This window comes from Parus major, chromosome 10 (assembly GCF_001522545.3).
Source record: "Parus major isolate Abel chromosome 10, Parus_major1.1, whole genome shotgun sequence".
Taxonomy (NCBI): Eukaryota; Metazoa; Chordata; class Aves; order Passeriformes; family Paridae; genus Parus; species Parus major.
The window spans coordinates 10733198-10752481 of NC_031779.1; the positions used below are offsets into that span (position 1 = coordinate 10733198).

Genomic DNA, 19284 nt, shown 5'->3' on the forward strand with positions numbered 1-19284 from the left:
CTGGAAAATTGCTGAATTCATACCCTTATGGGTTTCCCTTTATGTACTCATGTATTCTTTTAACCACTGCAGTCTTTATCAGTTATGAAATTTTCATGGCTTTATTTAGTACCTTGTAGTCTATTGCAAAGGAAATGTTTCTTTCAATGGATTTCCATTTCAAGAATGTTCTGATAAGTTATCATACCTGTTATATGAGGATACACAGAAAATATTTGTAGGCTCCATTCCTCAAACACTCATTTTAATTTCAAATTAGGCTCCATTGTGATGGTAAAATAAATACAATTTTCTTCATAATTGTCTTACCTGTCTCGACTTCTACGAGAAGGGAAAGCAGCATTACAGCCCTCAACTGTGCAAATATGCATTTCTTTGAGATGTACATTTTTGAAATGCATTTTTACACTGTAAGGGTTTTTAAAAGTCTTCTTACAGATGTCGCAATGAAAGCGGCTTTCTTCCTTCTGAATCCCTAGTGCATGTTGACTGACATGATCCATATCTTTAGAGTCTTCAAAACAAGGAATGGCAGCACCCCTGTTTGACAAAGTGCTGAAAAAGCCCCCGGTCAGCAAGTGGTGTTGCAATTCAGGGCAGTCATTTTTAGGAATCCTGTGCTTTGACTGCTCTTTAATATACATGGGGGGTTCAGTCATTGGTTTTATAACATCACTGTGGTGGTGTTTTGGATCTTCATATATAATCTCATGGGAAACTATTTTTAATGGTTGGTTTTCTTCTGGTTTAACCTCTTTCTCACAGTGTTGCAATTCATTCTCAGAGATATCCTCGATGTATTTGTTATTTGGCGCAAAGACAGATTCAAAATACTTTGGGCCCTCTACCCCAGAGAGAGATTTCCATGAATTACCTGAATGGGGGTGCTTTTCCACCCTGTCGGTCACCCGCTTCTCTATCTTATGCTCACAGGTCTCAAGCTCTCCATCGCTTACCCCCTGCAGACGTGATTCATCCTCAGAACTGGCAACATCACTACTTTCATTGGGTGTCTCAACAGCTTCTTTCTCTATCTTAATGGGCATACTCGACTTACGAGATTTCTTCTTGGGGAGCACGTCAAATGGCAATTCATTGGAAACAAGCTGCTCTGGTATGGAGGAAGAAACAAGAGGCAGAGAAGGAAGAGTACCTGGAGTATTGGCAAGCTCAGCTGGTGTGACTGGACTACGGTAAAAAGGAAGAACAGGCTGTACTGTCTTCAGGTTTGGAAAGAGGACACCGTTATGTCCAATACTGGAAAATCCAGCCTGGCCTTTTGAATCTGTACAAGAGCTGGCATAGCTGGAAATAGTTCTGCTGTCTGGAGTTAAAATTGTGAATTCTGTCCTTTTACTATCTCCAGGTCCAGCAATGGTCAAACCATTTCTTAGATCTTTATCCCTGTTATTTCTGTTCATTGGCATATGGAGTCTGGGGTTAGGATTTGCACTATGACGGTTTCGACTACGCAGTGAGCTGAACACCATATTGCAGCCCTCAATGGTGCATTTGTGCTTTATCTTCAGATGAACAGCATTGTAATGTATTTTCAAAGTACCTTTGTCATAAAATGTTTTTTCACATGCAGTGCAGAAGACACGCCCTTTCCTTGGCCCAGCACTTTTTTCAACAGATTTCATTTTGTTTTCTGGAGATAGTGCTGTCATTTCAAGCTTGGCTGCTGCATTATGTGAACTGGAATCACTCAAAAGGGCATCATCTTCTGTTTTAGTGACATCTGGACCATTTATGCTCCTCTCATTTTCAACTTGAAATGGTGCAGAACTAGAAGTTAAAAAACTGCTTTCAGAAAATGGTATCTGAAGATCTTGTTTGGTTTCACTGCTATGGTCTTGACCTTGCTCAATCAAATGTCTTTCTGGTGGTGAACCTATCAAAGGTGGAGGCACCGGACTGAAAAACTGAAATGGCAGCATGAAAGCCATGTTATTTACAATATTCTCAAAGGGATGAATGTTGGTGGGACTCATTTTGTCCAAGGAAGCAGAAAAATTAGGACTGTGTGGGTTGCAGCTCTCAATGAATGCCCTAATATCCAAATTGGCAGTTGGTGGTGGTATTATGATCGACTGCCCTTCTTTCTCTTGAATTGCCATTAACTCTACAATGGACTTAGTTTCGCCAAAGCGAAGAAACTGCTGCAAAGTAGCCAATTCTTCTTCAGTGGTCATTATGCTCCAGTGATCCAGCACCTTTCCTGAAGCATCCTAAAGCCAAAAATATTTAAATGAGTTAGACATTAGTTAAGGCAAACAAAAAACACCTCCCTTCAAATCTCTCATTTTTTCCAGGGACTAAAACTTCTTCTCTAGCAAAAAATTGAAAACATGCCATTTAACGAGATTAATGAAAATTCTGTGATAATTTCTTCCAAATTTTACCACATTGGTGGTATTATTTCTTCCTGAACTGACAGTAATACTTTCCAATAAACTATTTTTTTCCACAAAAATTAAGACACGTTATTTGAACAACAGATAGTATCCTGTAAGCACAGACAGCAGAGATGGAGCAATCAGACCAAGATTTAGCTCCTCATTTAAGTCAAGCATTCTTTCATTGCAAGTTTAATAATCTTCCAAGCAACTAAGATCAGAGAACAAATGAACCTATATTGATCTATTGCCAGTTTTCACAGAGCACAGCTGTAATTACACCAGTGTTGGAGTTCTTTCAAACTCTAGCTATGCCTAACTTTTCCCAATAACTACAATAAATATTTTATCACAGAACATGTATTTGATGGCCTACTGAGATTTTTCACAGTGCATGTAAGAGTTTCTAAGATGATGCAGAACGTAACATTATAAATTTTTCATGTGATAGAGGTTCAAGGTAATTGATTCCATATTTTTAATCCTAACACTAAAAAGCAAGATTATCAAGACCATTAAATATTGATTCATGTCATAATGTAAGATCATAATGTTACTTTACATAAAAGGTAACTTCCACAGCAGCAAGGACTAACATCAGTGTAAGCACATAGGGCCAAATACACTCTGGCTGCAGCTCCAGTAAGGTTGGTAGCACTACCAGAGACGAATACTGTCCCTGGTGTTTTAAATAATGATAAGTTTATTTCTTAATGTTTTATTCTGCTGGAACAAAGCAAACTCTCTGTTTAAATAATACTGGAACAAATTCTAAAGCCTTTACTTTGATACAGTAACTTTTGATTTTTATTTTTGCTTACCTTTGTTGTTATATTTGAGCAAGTAGAAAGATTTCAATTAAGTCCAACTTAAAAAGAGAGCTATCACCAGAAATACACTTTTCTTTTCTGGCATTAAGCTCATACAGGTCTATTACTGCCTTTCAGATGCACCACACTTAACACATTGTGAACCATTGAGAAGATTAAGCTAGAAAACCACTTGACAGTCCTATTTCTATTTTAAAAGCCACTTTAAATACCTGTAGCACATATCCACGTATATAATCCTGCAGTGTCCAATCCAGAGCATGGAGAATCTGTATCACCTCTTCCTGCTTCAGAACACTGAAAAGCCGATCGAGCAGAATTTTAAGGCGCACAGGAATGGCTTGGGTTCCATACAACATGAGGCTACTGATATCAAAGACAACATTGGATTGAACTATTTCTACTTGGCTTGATGGGTAGAGGTTTGGAATCCTTAGTTTGCTCAGGGCTGAAAATAAAAATCACAAAATTTAAATAAACTTGAGTCCCAAGAAAGAGAAAATGGAATGCAATTAATACTGGGGTGGGGGCTGAGGAGTGACACAAAAAGTATATAATAATTATGAGGATCCTAAATGGTTTTCTATAGATTGTAAAAACAAATATTACCATGTGCTACCCATCCATGCCGGCATTGGTCACATTGTCGCTGATTTATTTTCCCAGGTTTGAAACACTGACAACTACAGTTCACGAGAGTGCACCGGATAGCCTGGAGATCAATGGAAAGCATGATAGGTAATATATAAGGACCATTCAGAGTGTGCATATCATACATCTACAGTACCCCCATAAAATCCACATGAAGACAGAGTTAACACACCAGCACAGACCTATCAACATGCAATATAAGTAATCCAGGCAAAGCCTGAGTTATACCTCTGCCTGAAAAAGTCAAGTCACCAGCAGAAACACCACAGTGATATGGAAGCAGAATATTTAACATTATACATAGCAATACTTCTGTGGATTTGTTTAGGCTGAAGCACCTTCATAATAATTATTATTGTTATAAATTATGAATTTATCTAAGCTATGATCCTCATATAGGATCACTTTCTCAGGGAGGTTTAAAAACAGATGTACAGATGAAAAGACCCCATCTCTCACAGTTTTTCTGGAACTCCACACTGCAATATAGCAAGTTCTAACGAGCAATGCATCAACTCTGCACAGATGTCATACCCTACACACCCAGAATTCACATGGAGTATTTGTATTCTGTCAAAGACATAGGAGTTCACTAATGCTCTTCAGTAACAAAGTTCACCAAAGAGTACCCCAACTCTTCAAAGACTAAACAGTCACATTTTGTAAGGGAAATACTTGAAAGCAAAATAGAGCACACAGAGAGCAACCAGTTGCACAGTTCAATTTGTACATCACTTTACTCTCACCAAGGTCATCTATAATGCAAATCAAATTAGTATTCAGATGTCCCTAATCAATGGGGTGATATAAACTTGCTTCCTGGAATTTCTTCTGTATGTGCCCATCTGCTGGAGAAGGCAAACAGAAAACTTGGAGGTCCTAGTTAAAGCTCCAGAGGGATTTGCTACAGAGCAAAGCTTTTGCAGGATTCTGCACTGCTTGGATCTGGCACTGAGTATAGTTCCTGCATAAACAGAATATTTATTGAGGGAGGGAAAGCAAAGAAACTGATGTGCAGAAAGTCTTCAGTGGAATAATAAGGAAAAAACAGATCATGCAATTGTAAAATGTCTGCATTTTTCTGCTTTTAAATTAATGTTCCCTCTCCTAATGTTTTATGCAAAATGGGGACTTCCACTCTGCAAAATACCCATAGGAAATTAAGGTAAGATTTGAAGTAAAAAGGAAACATGGCATTCCCACATTGGTACTTCAGAAAACATACAAGGAAGCCCAATTGTGCAAAAACTTGCTAAGAAAGATGGATGCAAGAAACACTTCAACTCAAAAGTACATGGCATAAAGTTAATTTCACTGAGATTTGCAATGGGCATTTCTTTAGACTTGAAGAATCTGTCTGACTCGGGGCAGAAGAGGACACTGCATACAAAAGGTTACTATAAACAAGCGTGTTCTGACATTTGGATGTCTAGTGCTTCAGAGTAATGGATTTGGAGAGAGATTTTAAAATCTCAGTATCTGGCTTATCCAGGAGTTACCTTACATGCACATCTCCAAACTGCAGTGACTTGATGCTGAGATTTGCCTGCATTTGAAGAATTGGAACAAGTGGCAACAGGGCTCTTGAAATCTCTGAATCACTTTGCCTCTAATCTTTTAAAGGATCCATTGCAAAATCCTGAGTTCTTGAGAAAAGCTCTGTGCTCCCCATAAAGTCATAAAATACACATCAATACCCTATGCAGTGTCAATTGCTTCATTTTAATGGAGGATATATTTTCACTCAGATGCTAAATACTTCCATCTAACAATAAAACACCATAAATTTCTTATGGAAAGGTTGGGGGAAGAAAAGGTATAGTTGACTGCGGATTCATTTCTACCACAAGCTATAAAACAATAAAGCAGTTTGAGTCTTCTGCCTCTCTGCATACATAATATTCTGTGACTTGCCTGGACTGAAGCCCTTCCACAGGCAACCCTGCTAGGTTCAGTAAAGTACAGTGCATTCCATAAATGCATCTTTTACATTCCCTTCAGACAAAATTACAAAAGGGTACTTCCTTTTTCTGCAAGAAGTAACAGAAATCTGCACAATGAAAAAAGCTGTCATGATGATAAGTTAATTGAGATTCCAAAATTTTTTTCATTCCTTTTCCTTTGGACATGTTCCACAAACCACTGACCTTTAAAACTATTTTTTTCTATTTAATTTGTGTACTTGGACACCACACCAAATTTTGCATTTCATAGCTTTCTGTAAGAGACTTCTTCTGTATGGTACATGTGTTTATTTTGCTTTCCTGTGTATGTGTAGAAGACTGCACATGCCAAAACAGGAACAAGTAAAAGGAAGGCATTTTGTTTTACATATATGAAAGCAGCTGTTACAAAGGGAGTAGAGTTTCTTCTCTATTCTAAATATTGAACTGAACCTCTCTCAAGTCACATTATTGCTTCTGGAAACCAGGAGTTCGCTTGCATCCTGCTAACATATCAAAGGTGTGCCCTCGAATGGGGGATCCATTGCTGACTTAAAAAATTATTTGAAAGAATGCCTAAGAAGAAACAACTGTGATTTTTCAGGTTTTTAACATTTCCCTTCATTTGTGTTTGTCACAGTCTGTGTCTCCTAAAGCTTTTCTAGCAACATTTATAATAATATTATATAATATAGTCATAGAGAATATATGAGAGAAAAATTAACTTCTGAAATAATCAGTGAATTACAATTTTAAATTGTCACTGTTCAGCTCCAAAAGGTATTTGTAAAAGATGCACTTTGATTATCTCCCAAATTAACACATATCAGACTTTACTGAAAATCAATTTAGCAAAATTTCATGAAAATAATACCCTTGTCTTTTGCCCGTTAATCCTACTATCCTTAATACGCCTATTCTAAGGTAGTGTAATTATATCAAGTCTTTTAATAAGCTTTATTTTCCCAGCAAGTGGAATGTACACACAATTTCACTCTGCAGAACAAAGGAATAACTTTCTGTATTGCATAGATGCAAAGCTCGAAAATTATAATTAAAGGATTGGAAATGTAGAAGGAAATTACAGTGGAAATTTTTAAAAGTACAATCCTTTCATTCACATCATTATTTAATTTCATCCTCTAGAAACAGAAGGCAGATGGTCTAAAAAAACTAAATCTTATGCTATCATCAAGGATCCTGGTATTGCTTTCCAGCCACTCTCTCCTTCACAAATGGATCTTTCCTAATCCATTATTAGCCCCACTTTCTTAATTCTTTAAAAAATAGAGTTGAAAAGACTGATCAAAACGTTTTGTGGTTTTACCAGCATGACCGTGGGAATCTGAATGCTGAACTTTAAATAAAAATGATCCCTCATTACAAGACAGACATTAACCATTCAACTGGTCACTGAAAAACTTCAACTACTAATCACTGAATCTTAACATCTGCTGCCTGAAAGTCACGCCTGCTCACATTCTTTTTTTGCCAGATATTGATGTGCCTTCAATTATGCTTCAAAAGTTACTGAATGTTTCTCTGAAACCTGCTCACAGCCCTCACAGCTAAGGAAAAGCCCAGGCTAATAGGACATGCTCATGCTGATTCTGGGTATATAATCACTTCACAAAGTAAGTTTGAGGAAGTCTCCTAGGACCTATGCTCACTTGCAACATACAACAGGTTTAAAAAAAAGCAGGAAGACAAGAAGGGCACTGTAAGTGCATCCAACCTCATTCAGTGTTAAGTGGGTTCTGGTTTGACAGCACTTTGGCTTAGGAAATAAATTAAGAAGCAAGGAAATACTGAAGACCTTGTCAGGACCGAGTTGGAGGTACGTGCTCATGCTGGAAAGCTGCTCTGGGTCTCTGCATGCAGAGGCTGCAAGTGCAGCCACCAGTAACATGGAAGAGCAAGTCCCAGATTACCCTGGTGCTATTTAACAACAGAAATGCACAGGTCAGCACCCTCACTCCTGACACTTTCTGGCATTTAAGAAAAACCCTTGCCTTTTTTGCACAATTTTCCCTCACTTTAAAAACTGCTGCTTTGTTTTTCAAGCTACTGCCATCACATGAAGAGTTTGAGTGCTTCCCTGCTCTGCTATGAGGATTACCAACAGGAGTTACATTGAAACAAATACATGAGACAAACTTTCATTAGATGAGCTATAGCAGATACCGATTTCATTGCCCTGTCTTGAGGGATTCTAACAACAAACTGCATCTCCTATGGCCATCTCATCATCATCAGTGGTAATCCCACTGAATATATGTAATCCACCATGGTATGTGCTCTGGTGAGCACTAATCCTATAGGAAAGAAGTGGGATATATCCCATATTTGCAGAATAGAACCACAGTGACTCCAAAGTAACAACACTTGTGGAGGAAGAGGAATGATTTACAGTGGGGAAGAAATAAAATTAAACATGGGACATATGTCAGGTTATTTTTCCTGCTTGCTCCTTGTAAAATATTTGCAAGGGAAGTAAAGGGATTGATAACTCTACCATCCTTAAATTAAAAGGACAGCCACAGCTAACTCAAAGGCCAAATCCAAATCTGTGTGCACCTTTCACAGGGAACAGTAACTATAAATGAGTGTGAAGTTGTCCTTCTGTTCCCTCTTTTCTTTCCTGTTTTTATTATAATCCACTAGGTTTCTTGTGTTTCCAGAGTTTAAATAAGTTCCTTTTTCCACACTGAGTTACATTTGATTACTTTTCTGTTTGAATCCTTTGCACAAGCACTAAAAGCAGAGACAAATCAAAAACCCCTTATCATAAGCATCTTTCTCAGTACCATCCTTTTCCACATGATACAATGAGCAAAGCTTTGCTTTGTCCATGGTTTGTCAGGCAACTTTTGCCACTTTCCCTTGGGATATATTCTGCTGATAAATAACACTGTCTGTCAGTTTTGTCATGATTTAAAACAGGTTCTCAATTCCCATTTTGTTCACCTTACTTTCACTGTATCACAAACCTGCTTACTCATATCAGACTAGTATCTGGGGTTTTATCCATCCCACATGTATTTGTATCCCCCCTGTCTACTCTATAGTGCATATTTAGCCCTTGTGTCTGTTCTTCCTGAAAACAGACTTCAGTTTCTAATACACTGTTGAGCTCTATGTTGTGTACTGGAACTAGAATATATGCCAGCATGTTCCATGTACAATCACAAAATGTGCTGGGCTTCTCTAGATGGTGTAAGTACTTGTTGAAGACATAGCCCAACAATTAGACATGAAAGGCACGTTGATATTAAATCTGTTAGATTAAGCACCTTGTATCTCTAATTGTTTCTTGAAAGTTTCAATGTACTCCCAGCTTAGTAAAGTTCTGAATCCCATCTGCCTGTGGAGACCATTAGCAGGGCCCCTGCAGCATCTTCAAGGAAAGGCTCTGGGCCATTTTCTTCTTCCTGACATGCTGACTTCAAAGAGGTAACAAGATGCCTGGAGGATGGACAGAATATGGAAGCCCTTTGCTGCCTGTAATGGAGCTGGGAAGACACCCTGGGAATGGGAAAAGGGAGGAACAGCAAGCTGCAGAGCGCTGATGTGCACAGGTCTGACAGCAAGGCCCAAGTGAGAGTTACTCTGCACAAAGACTTGGCCCAACTTGCTGCAACTTGCACGTGTTCAGCTCAGCATTGTGGTGGTTCCTTCTGTCATGTGTTTAAGGTCCTAGAAAGTTCCTCACCACCACAACACAGAAACACTGCCTGCCTTTCACAGTCTGAGCCCCCAAAACAAAGGGATTTCCATTCAAGTACATTTCTACCTAATCCACTAGACTTGGTTGCTGCAAGTTCTGTTATTTCTATACTAAAGTTTAGAAATATTTAAAATAAATAATTACACTAAATTATTAAAATAAGAAAAATGTCATTATAAGTTTTTTAATTATACTGGACTGAATGAACATATTTCCACAGCCTTATATCAAAAAACCTGTTTCTTACAAAGTAACAGCTGCTATTAATAGTTATCTAATAAACGTAAGCAACAACAAACAACTTTCCTAAAAAGCAAACGAGCTTTGCAGCTTGTAGTGTCCAGAAAACATATGGTATCTTCTGTATTTTGAGCTTCAAATTAAGTAGAGAAAAATAGTACACAGGTGTGACAGAGTAAACAGTTGACCAAATAGCTCCGACCTTCTCCATTGAGACACATTAAAAATGCTGGCCTGAGACAATTCATATGACAAACTTCTTATTAGTAAAATAATTTAGCAAAATTATTGTCTCCTGCTTAAGAGAGCAATTAGGAGACAGATGGGAAAGGTGGAGGTGGGCCACAATTTGCTTTGTACAGTGCCACTAAACAGAAAGCTACACTCACAGCTCAGTTCTTAAACTGATGATGGCTCCTCGGCAATCTGGCTGGTTTTCATTCACACCAACCATCTATTCCTACCAAGTTAAGGAGGTGCAAGAACCTTTGAAAAGTCAGACAAAAAACTTTTGTTTCAGAAGCCAACCATGGATTTAGAAATTGAACTTAACAGCTATTCTACAGAAAATTTTGGCTGGTGCAGCTGCCGCTCAACTCCCCCTTACCCCTGTGCTGTGGGAGAATTGTGTTACGATTTTTCTTCTAGAAGTACATAAAGGCCACAAGCTGAATACATTTTCTTGATAAGACGACAGAATACAGCCCATTAATTATCTGGACCTTTAACTATATATCCATACTGTTTATTTGGGGTCAGATACCAAAACCTGCCCTCCTTTTAAACATCCACAGCCTAAGAATATATATAATCAGGATATTTACAACCCAGAACCTGCAGCAAGTTGCTGCCCCATTACCCTCTCCCTCAGTGGGGCTGAACAAAACAAATTTTGGCCTAGAATTTGACCAAATCTCTCTCTTCTGGGGGCAGCTGAGCACTTTGAGTTAAGAATGCTTAATTGTCCTTGTAAAAACTGACTAAAATGTCCTCAAAAACAGACAAAAACATGAGGAGAGTGAATAAGCTCAGTAAGACACAAGTGAAATTAGGTAACACCTTCACAGGATGCCACCACTCCGTCAAATCAACTTTTCTTGTGGATTTAAAAGACAGTCCCCATGTCATCGTTTCATTAAAAGTTTTTCTGTATTTTTCTATGTGAGAAGAGTCCTAGGAGTGAGGAGCTGAGACAAGAGACTGAGCTAAACACAGCCTCACAACCGAGAGCTGGTTCGGGCCCCATGGCAGCTCTGGCGGCCGAGGGAGAGGAGCTCAGGGCAGTTTTGGGCACTGCAGTGGGCAAGGAAGCACAAGGAGCTGTTTCTGAAAAACGCAGCCACGCCACAAGGCCAAATTTTAATCACAGCATAACTTGTGGGATGAAAATCTCTCCTCGTGCATGTCACTTACCCTACGGGGCCCCTTAAGGCAACTCTTGTTAATGGCGCTGTCAAAATAATTATAAAGAGAGAAGAATGTGTGTGTGTGAGTGTGAGTGAGCACACACACTCGAGTGCTACGCTAAAGAGAAAGCACTGGACAGTAAAACTTCATTTTGCCATTCAGCAGTGTGGTTGTAGATAGACTGGCTTATGCTGCACTTAATCTCACTTGTTAACAACAGGTAAGTGCTGACAGACAGCTCGGTCCACCTCAGGGACATAGCCAGATCCTCTTTTACCGTTTGGTTTGGAAATGAAAACAAGAAATACAAATTGAGGAAGGAAAAACATCATGTTACCATTATTTTAGAGTTGTTATTTACTTTTGATTCTGAAACAGACTGAGATGCTACAGTTCCCACAGCATAACTGCCCTAGCCTGCATAGGTCAAACCTTTTGCTGGTTTTAAGCAGCGTATCTATCACAAGATATTAAAGTACTGCCCCGTTTTAATAAATTTACAGGAAAAGAAAAAAAATTCTTATTAGTGCATTTCAAAAATGAGTAACAGATTGCTGCATATTGATAGAAAAACTGGTCCGACTTTAGGGGTAAAGATAAGTCACTGGACAGAAATGGTGTGAAATTTTATGCGATACAGCACTAGATGCTACTTAATCTAACAAATAAATTGTGCACATATTACTTACCCATACTGACATGTTAAGCATGCTATACTAAATGCTGAAGCTACAGATCTAGCCATGAACTGAAACTGAATTAAATATTTAACTCCAAACCCTATGCCAGCAAGAAATAAGAGTTATTAACGCAAATGCACAAGTATCAGAGAAATGAGGAATATTAGAATATAACATTGCAAGGACTTTAAAATAAGCTTTTTAACTCTTTACCTATTTTATAAAATGGTGCATGTGTGAAATGTGGATGAGTTAATGTTTTAAAGATAATCCTAAATTCTTCAGCTCCTCGCACTGCTGCTTAACTCTCAAAGCTATAAAATATACATGCTTAAAATCTCTTCCTTTTTTCTGTTACAGAGTGAAGACATGGATTAAAGAATAATACTGAAATAACAGCTCTCTGAAATATTTAGTGTTACACAATTGCATTTAATGCAATTTCATAAATTTTAAACCCAAACACTGTTTGTACACATACACACGATACTATCTATGGTGCTACAATTATGCAATATTTTACGCAACAGTGTGGTTCCATTGGTAATTTCACAATTTAAAATGCACTATTCATTTTTACTGAACACAGGTGAGGAAATTTTCACCTGGCTTTCAGGCATCAGCTACTACATGAAAAAAATACCTATTTCTCACTGATGATCCTCTATATTTGAAATCTGATGTAAAAAATAGCATTTTTCTTTTCTCTATTTTTTCCTCTTTGTTTAAATTCTATAATGGTTTTAAAGTGTGGAATGAAATATTGTTCTTTATACTAAAACGACTGAAGTCTGTTAAAAACTGACACTTTTCCTCATTCATTCAATAATACTTTTTTTTTTTATTCTGAACATGGAAATTTCAATCTCTAGGACTTTTTAAATGACACCAACAAAACAATAAGAAATAAAAACTAAAAAGAAGACCGGCAATGACACTTGCTGTAAAACTCAACGGTAGCATCTGTTAGGACAAAACCTGTTGGCTTCCAGCACAGACGAACTGTGAGCATTCCTGTACCACTGAAACCAGAAAGGACAGAAGATGACCCAGAGGGAAAAAACCCAGTTTTTCTTCCTTACTTTTGGTGGACATTTTACAGAATAATGAATTCAAGATCCGTACCTAAACTCCAGCTCAAACCTGCATGAAAAATGTTTACTAAATGCCAAATCACCCCAAAATGCTTTTAGAACACATATCTGTAACAAAAGCTGTAATCTAAAATCAAATTTTTATCAGATAAAATATTTTTATCAGAGGTGTATTTAGCATCATTGTAATGAAGTCCTTAATACTGCAAATAATTCACTGGCTTGTTGGATTGGAAATGGAATGACACGCTCAATATGTAGGAACAGATCTTTTAACAGTATCATGAACAGACACGGAAACTGGAAGTCAAGACATTTGGTATCAAAAGCCAAACCTCGCTGCAGCCTCAGAAGGAAGAAGTTCAAGTAAAAGCCCATGAAGTGACCCTATATTTGTAATAATTTTTCCTATTTCTGTGAAAATTCAGCTCTTGCGAATGTTTGGATATGTTTGCAGATACCATTATTCTTAGAATTCTGAATAGGTTATAACTGGTTCAGTAGTTTAAAGAATAAACAGAATAACTACTTTTAAGAAATCAATCAAGCAAAAATCCATATGTATATTAAGTATAACAAAAATATATTTTCCATAAGGTTTGTTACTTTCTTATGTGCTCACTTATTGTTAAAAGTCTGATGGAGCTGCAAATTGCTCAAAATTCTAGCGCTTAATTCAAACAGAATTGCACAATTATACTGATCATTAAAAAACCCCACCATCAATACTATTCACAAAATGGTAAATCTAGTTGAATACGTGATATGCTCTTCAAACATCCGTATTTTTCCCTTTTCTGTAAAAGGAGCAATCAGAAAGGTATTCTTCAGGGTATATTGTTCTAATCACTAGAACAAAGCAAACCAACACACACTGTTGTTAGCAGTTAAAATAATGGTGGACCCACTTCGCCCCATGACCTGGAGTGGAGTGAGACTCCCCCACCTCCCACTCCTCCAGCACTGAGAGCTGAGCCACAATTTCCCTGTTTTAAAAGCAAAGGACAGAAACAGAGACTCTTGTCTAACATAACGCTTGCATATCTTACAACAAACTGCACTTATTTTCCAAAAGGATGTTAAAAATAGAAGCATATGATCTTTTCCCACCTAGAATTGTATCCTTACAATTAAAGACTATTAGCTGGCATCCCTTTTAACCGTCAAACTCAGACAGTGGCAGTTCTATAGCCACAAAGAGAAGCAGTAAATGAGAAGAACATGTTACTACACTGCATTTGAGAAAGTTTGGCTCCAAGCTATGCACTGATTAATATCAGATCTCCTTCTTTACTTGCCTCTTGACAATCTTGTCACATCTGGCTGACAAATCCTTACAAGCTTATCCAAACCAAGGCAGCCCAGATCATGCTCCGGGAGTAGCTTGAAGGAAGCGGCAACACCAGCCATGTGTACTGATGTGCCATCATGAAACTAATGAAGCTGACTTCACTTGCAGACTGCAGGAACACGAAGAAACACAACATGCCCCAAGGTTTTGCAACATAACGCAGAGTTAGCTCACCAAAAGATAAGACAAACAATCAGCTCCCGAGGTTCAAGAAGCCAAGTAGTTACATGAATTACAAAAATTTATATGGAATTGCTTGAACAGCAATCTCAACTAAATGAGCACAATAAAATCCAACTTCGGATCAGATGTGAAAATTGACTGTTAAATGCCTTTCAAACAATGGTTTGTTTTAAATTAAAACAAAACTAGTCTGTTTTATTTTCTCTCTCCCACATCCCCAAAATATCAGAATGTTGCCTGGCTCCCAGGTTATTCAAACTGAAAAATAGCTAAAGAAGAAAAGAAAAAGAAAAAAAAAAGAAAAGAAAAAGAAAGAAAAAAAAAAATAGTGTCACTTTTTATCCGTAGGATTTTACTGAAGGATAAACCACAGCCTGTGTATATCAGTAGTCCTCCCCTGGGTTAGTGATCTGCCCTCTCCTCATTTTTAAACCAAGAATTCGTTACACAGAGGACTGGAAGTATTTGACCAATTAATAAATCAGAAAGTAAAATGCTGTATCTTAAACACATCTAATAAAACCTCATTATGTATGAGCTGACAATTAAACCATGTTTATTTTTCTATGTGATGAAAAAAAAATCCAAATAAATAAGTTAAATGCATCACAATACAAGACACTTAATTAGAACAATTTATTTAAAAACCCAGATTCCCCCCCCCCCATACACACACACACTCATACTTAAACCCACCCACCTCCTTCCCCCTTCCCCCCCCGCCCCAAAATACAAACAGACTGATCCTAAGAAAAGAATTGCTGGCCTTATTTTCTGGGTGCTAAACAGTCAAAAATAAATTGTATATAAAGGGCATACATTACACTCCACTTCAGTGGTAATTTCTAAAGAACTTGGTAGTGAAATTACATTGTTGTCTGCTCTCTAGTGCATTTATACATCATGATAATGATAATGTATCTGGTTAAAGCACTTGACTCAAAACACATCTGAGTCACAAATCACAGATTTTACTGCTATTAATGTATATTGAGGACTTGTACAATTAAACATTGTCAAGTATTTATGATTTACATGCTACTACTTCAATTGGAAAACAATTACACAAGTGATGGCTCTGCTTATTATAATCAGGCTGTAATTCTGCATTACTTACTGTAGAACAGGAAAGTCACACAGTTGTTTACAGTGTACAGCAGAAAAAAACCCCAGATTTTTACAGAAACTAGTTTTTTACTTTTACAGTATATTTTCATAATTAAGAAATGGAGAGCACAGCTCCCTACAGCTCTCATCTCCATTGTTCATTACCCAAAACAACACCATTGCAACATTTTTTATATCTCCACAGTGCATAGCCACAAGAAAAAGTTGCACAGTAAAAACATACATTCATATAGAACTGCAAAGAACTTTCCTTACCTCAGACATTCTTACTGTGCTTATGTTTCCAGAGCTATAAAACAGTTTCCCATTCCCTCAGTGAGTTGTACAAAGAAGTACTGGAAACACTCCTGCCTGTACAAGTACTAAGGCAGAAGAACCATCACACGCCTCTTTACTCTTGTCTGACTCTGAGCACCTCAAGGTCTGATGTATGCTCAGGCTGTGCACAGGGGAGTGAAATAAGATCCTCCCCCTTGGTGTTCTCCAGACCTACAGTACGAAGTTGTGTCTGCCTCTCACCTCTGCAGCCAGCTCTCACCTCGCTGCCCCGGAGTGCTGTGCTCCAGCGCGCTCCTCCAGTCGCAGGGCAGTCCCCTCACAGCTGGCTTGAAGAGGGCATGACACTCATCTTTCACAGAGATTTGATCAAAAGGAGTCACGGAGGCTTGAGGCGCTCCTAATGCAGTGCGAGGAGATTCTACCTCTGCTCTGGCAGCCTAAGTAATGCATTAAATCAATGCAGCTGACCTAGGGCCTATTACTATTTTTTTTTCTTCTTCTCAGAGTGTACAACTATCTGCAAATAAGCTATGAGATACTTATGAGTAAAATTACTTGTTTTTAGCATCAGTGTTGTTTTTCAAATTGCAGCTGCTGCGCTTTTTTTTTTTTTTCTTCTTTTTAACATTTGCAGGTCTCAAAGGTTCAGTGAGTGGGGTGTGTATTTTTTAAAGTTAAAACATTTCCCCTTATCAACTGACTTCTGAGTTAGGGCTGAAATTTATTCCTTTTTATGAAGTTGAAGCTTCCTATTAACAGCAGTACAGGTCATAAAGACAGGAGAAGAATTACTTTCTAGTAATTGGGCCAAAATCTGGTTTCAGTTATTCAGGTGTTGGGTTGCATTCATGAGCTAGAGCAGAATTTTTGTCATAGTCCTTTCTCACCTATTAAAAAACCCAAAAAACCCCCCCAGGACAAAACACTTCTCTCCTTTTAATTCCTGTAGATAATTTCTTTGCACTCTCCTAACTCAGGAATACACTGTAGACTAAAGACATGAGCAAGCTGCACTGAACTCAGAGGGAATCCCTGTAGGAACATACCAGGACAACATCTGACAATGCTGATGAATACCTGTAATCCCATAGGAAAGGCAGCAGGAAATAAGATGGCTGTAGGGAGAAGGCAGCTAACATATTATTATTGTTGGTTTATTAGTTGTCTTCCACTAATCCTGTTTACTATTCACTTGATAAATGCACAAGGCTTAAGGGGAACCTAATTCACACTTAGCTAAATACTGGAGTATAGTTAATGTTAAATGTGTGGCAGTAATTTGAATCAGACCAGGGTAAGGACAACATGATCCCAGAATCTCATCCTACAGAGCATGACAGGAAGCATATGCTTTCCTAAATCCTTCGGTTTCTCCACTTTATACCTTATTTCTCCTGCTAAACTATTGAACAAGAGAGAAAAAAAGAAAGGGGGATGGAGTTTCCTAGAACGGTCAGACAGATCCTTCTGGCAAAAAGCACTCAAGTGTGGCAAGAATCAGCCACTGGTCCATTCCCAACAGAGCGCCACATGGAGGCTCCAGAGCCACCTCTGGGCCTAGCAAGATGCCCCAGGCACTTCTCTCTTGGGTACACAGGGCAGGACACATGGATTATCACCAGCCTTGTAACCTGTGGGAAAAGTGCCCAGCCAAAACCATGTTATTTGAACTGATTCTTAACAGCAAAGTTTTAAAATCATCTACCCTGTGATGGGCACAAAACCTAGCTGCTCTCTCAAGATGTTAACTCAAAGCCAAAGGCACACCTTGTTACTAAAATTGTATTTCCTTCTTAATGAATCAAGCAGTGATGTTAACTAAAAAGGACTCAACATGATTGAGAATTCTGCAACAAAGGTGAGAAGAGTAGCTTGAGATTACATAAACTGCCAGAAGCTCTGAATTGACTTCAAAATGATAAGTGACTAAAACTTAGATGTGTGGAGAGCTGCTCTCCCCTCTAGCGAGTTCCCAAGAAAAACCTATTTACTAGCTATGTGCCATTTGCCTGGATGATGATAATTCTTATTAAATGGGCTAGCTATCCATAGCAAACAATTTAAGACCAATTTACTGTTTTCTTAATTAATTATCTACTAACAGTCTTTTATTTTAAGCATTGTTTTCATTATTCAAGCTTTTTCAATGAATATTTAATGGGAGCACATTCATGCTCTTTTTAAACTGTTCACTACTTCTGATTAGTAATTTTTCAGTGTTTTACTACCTGTGTGTCTTTTAGCAGAATCCAGTGATCCCTGGCATAATGTGACATGTGCAAGGCACAGTTTTTATCTGCAGGTCAACTTCTAAAGGAATACTGGTACATTATCAGTGTTTTTTAGTAATTTCAGCTGATTCATAGTTCAAGCTTACTTGTACAGAGCAGTTATCAAGATGTACTTTAAGAATGACCAAAATGGAAAGCAGAGGGTGACTTCCCTAAATCTTCTTCAGCTTCCTGAAAAACCAGCTTCTTGTGAAAAGAAACAGACATTGGGACAGGGCACCAGCCTTGAGACAGAGGTCCTGGACTTCGCTTGGGGCTCTGCCACTGAAGTGCTATTTGACCTCAGGCAAGTTATTTAAATTGATTTATATTTCCTTGCTTCTGAATTACTGTTTTTTTTTGTTTTAAATCTATGTAAATTGTAAGGTCTTTGTGGAAACTATAGCATCTCATTATGTTCTTCTCAAGGACCATGCTGAGGGCAAAGGAAAAGGGTGCCCAGGTCTGAACTCCATGTATGTCATAACAAATACCAAAAATCACAGTGTAACAAGGCAGCCCAAGGAAAGCAGCTTTCTCCTCCCACCTGCCCCAGCCTGTTCCTTCTTCTCCATGTCCCAGCCTGTGTGCTCAGAGCAGCATGAATGTAGTGGGATGACTGTGAAGTGCTAAAGCTTCTTAACCAAATGCAGGAGGAGGTACTCATGGTTTTGAGAAGAGTTCCAACACATGGAACTGACTATAAACAAAAAGCTGCTGCTCTTAACTGATTTTATTATCTAGGGTACTTTAAAAATGGGTATTAACTGTAGGGAATCACTAAAAACAAAACTGAGTCCCACAGCACAAAGTGCAATACAATCCCCAAGAACAGATTTCTCCTGACTCTTAAATTTCAATCATGACTTGAATTTTGGTGTTTGATTCAAAAAAATCATTCTAAGGAGAGTATCAGGAAAATTACCAAGCACTGACTAAACACTGGGAGTAGGTTTGTTCTGCCACTGCGTTCTCCAGGCAAATAGGCATGTAAATTCTAAATTCCCCAACCACATGCTGCTGCCTCATGCTGTTCCTCCCAGAGCTCGCTGCACAATGGCCTTAACCTCCATGTCCTGCCTCCTTGGCCTAAATTCCAATC

General features: G+C 38.2%; 1 protein-coding gene across 1 annotated transcript in view; it reads right to left on the reverse strand.

Annotated features, from left to right (window-relative positions):
* BNC1 (basonuclin 1) overlaps positions 1–16036 on the reverse strand; it is a 68757-nt gene extending 52721 nt beyond the window's left edge. The window contains exons 1-4 of the mRNA XM_015638388.3: positions 15889–16036; positions 3839–3941; positions 3442–3677; positions 310–2231 (exon numbers count right to left, since the gene is read on the reverse strand). Of these exons, the coding sequence (XP_015493874.1) occupies positions 310–2231; positions 3442–3677; positions 3839–3941; positions 15889–15897 (2270 nt within the window). The 5' untranslated portion in view covers positions 15898–16036. The remainder of the gene's footprint in view (positions 1–309; positions 2232–3441; positions 3678–3838; positions 3942–15888) is intronic.
* Positions 16037–19284: the final 3248 nt, after the last annotated feature.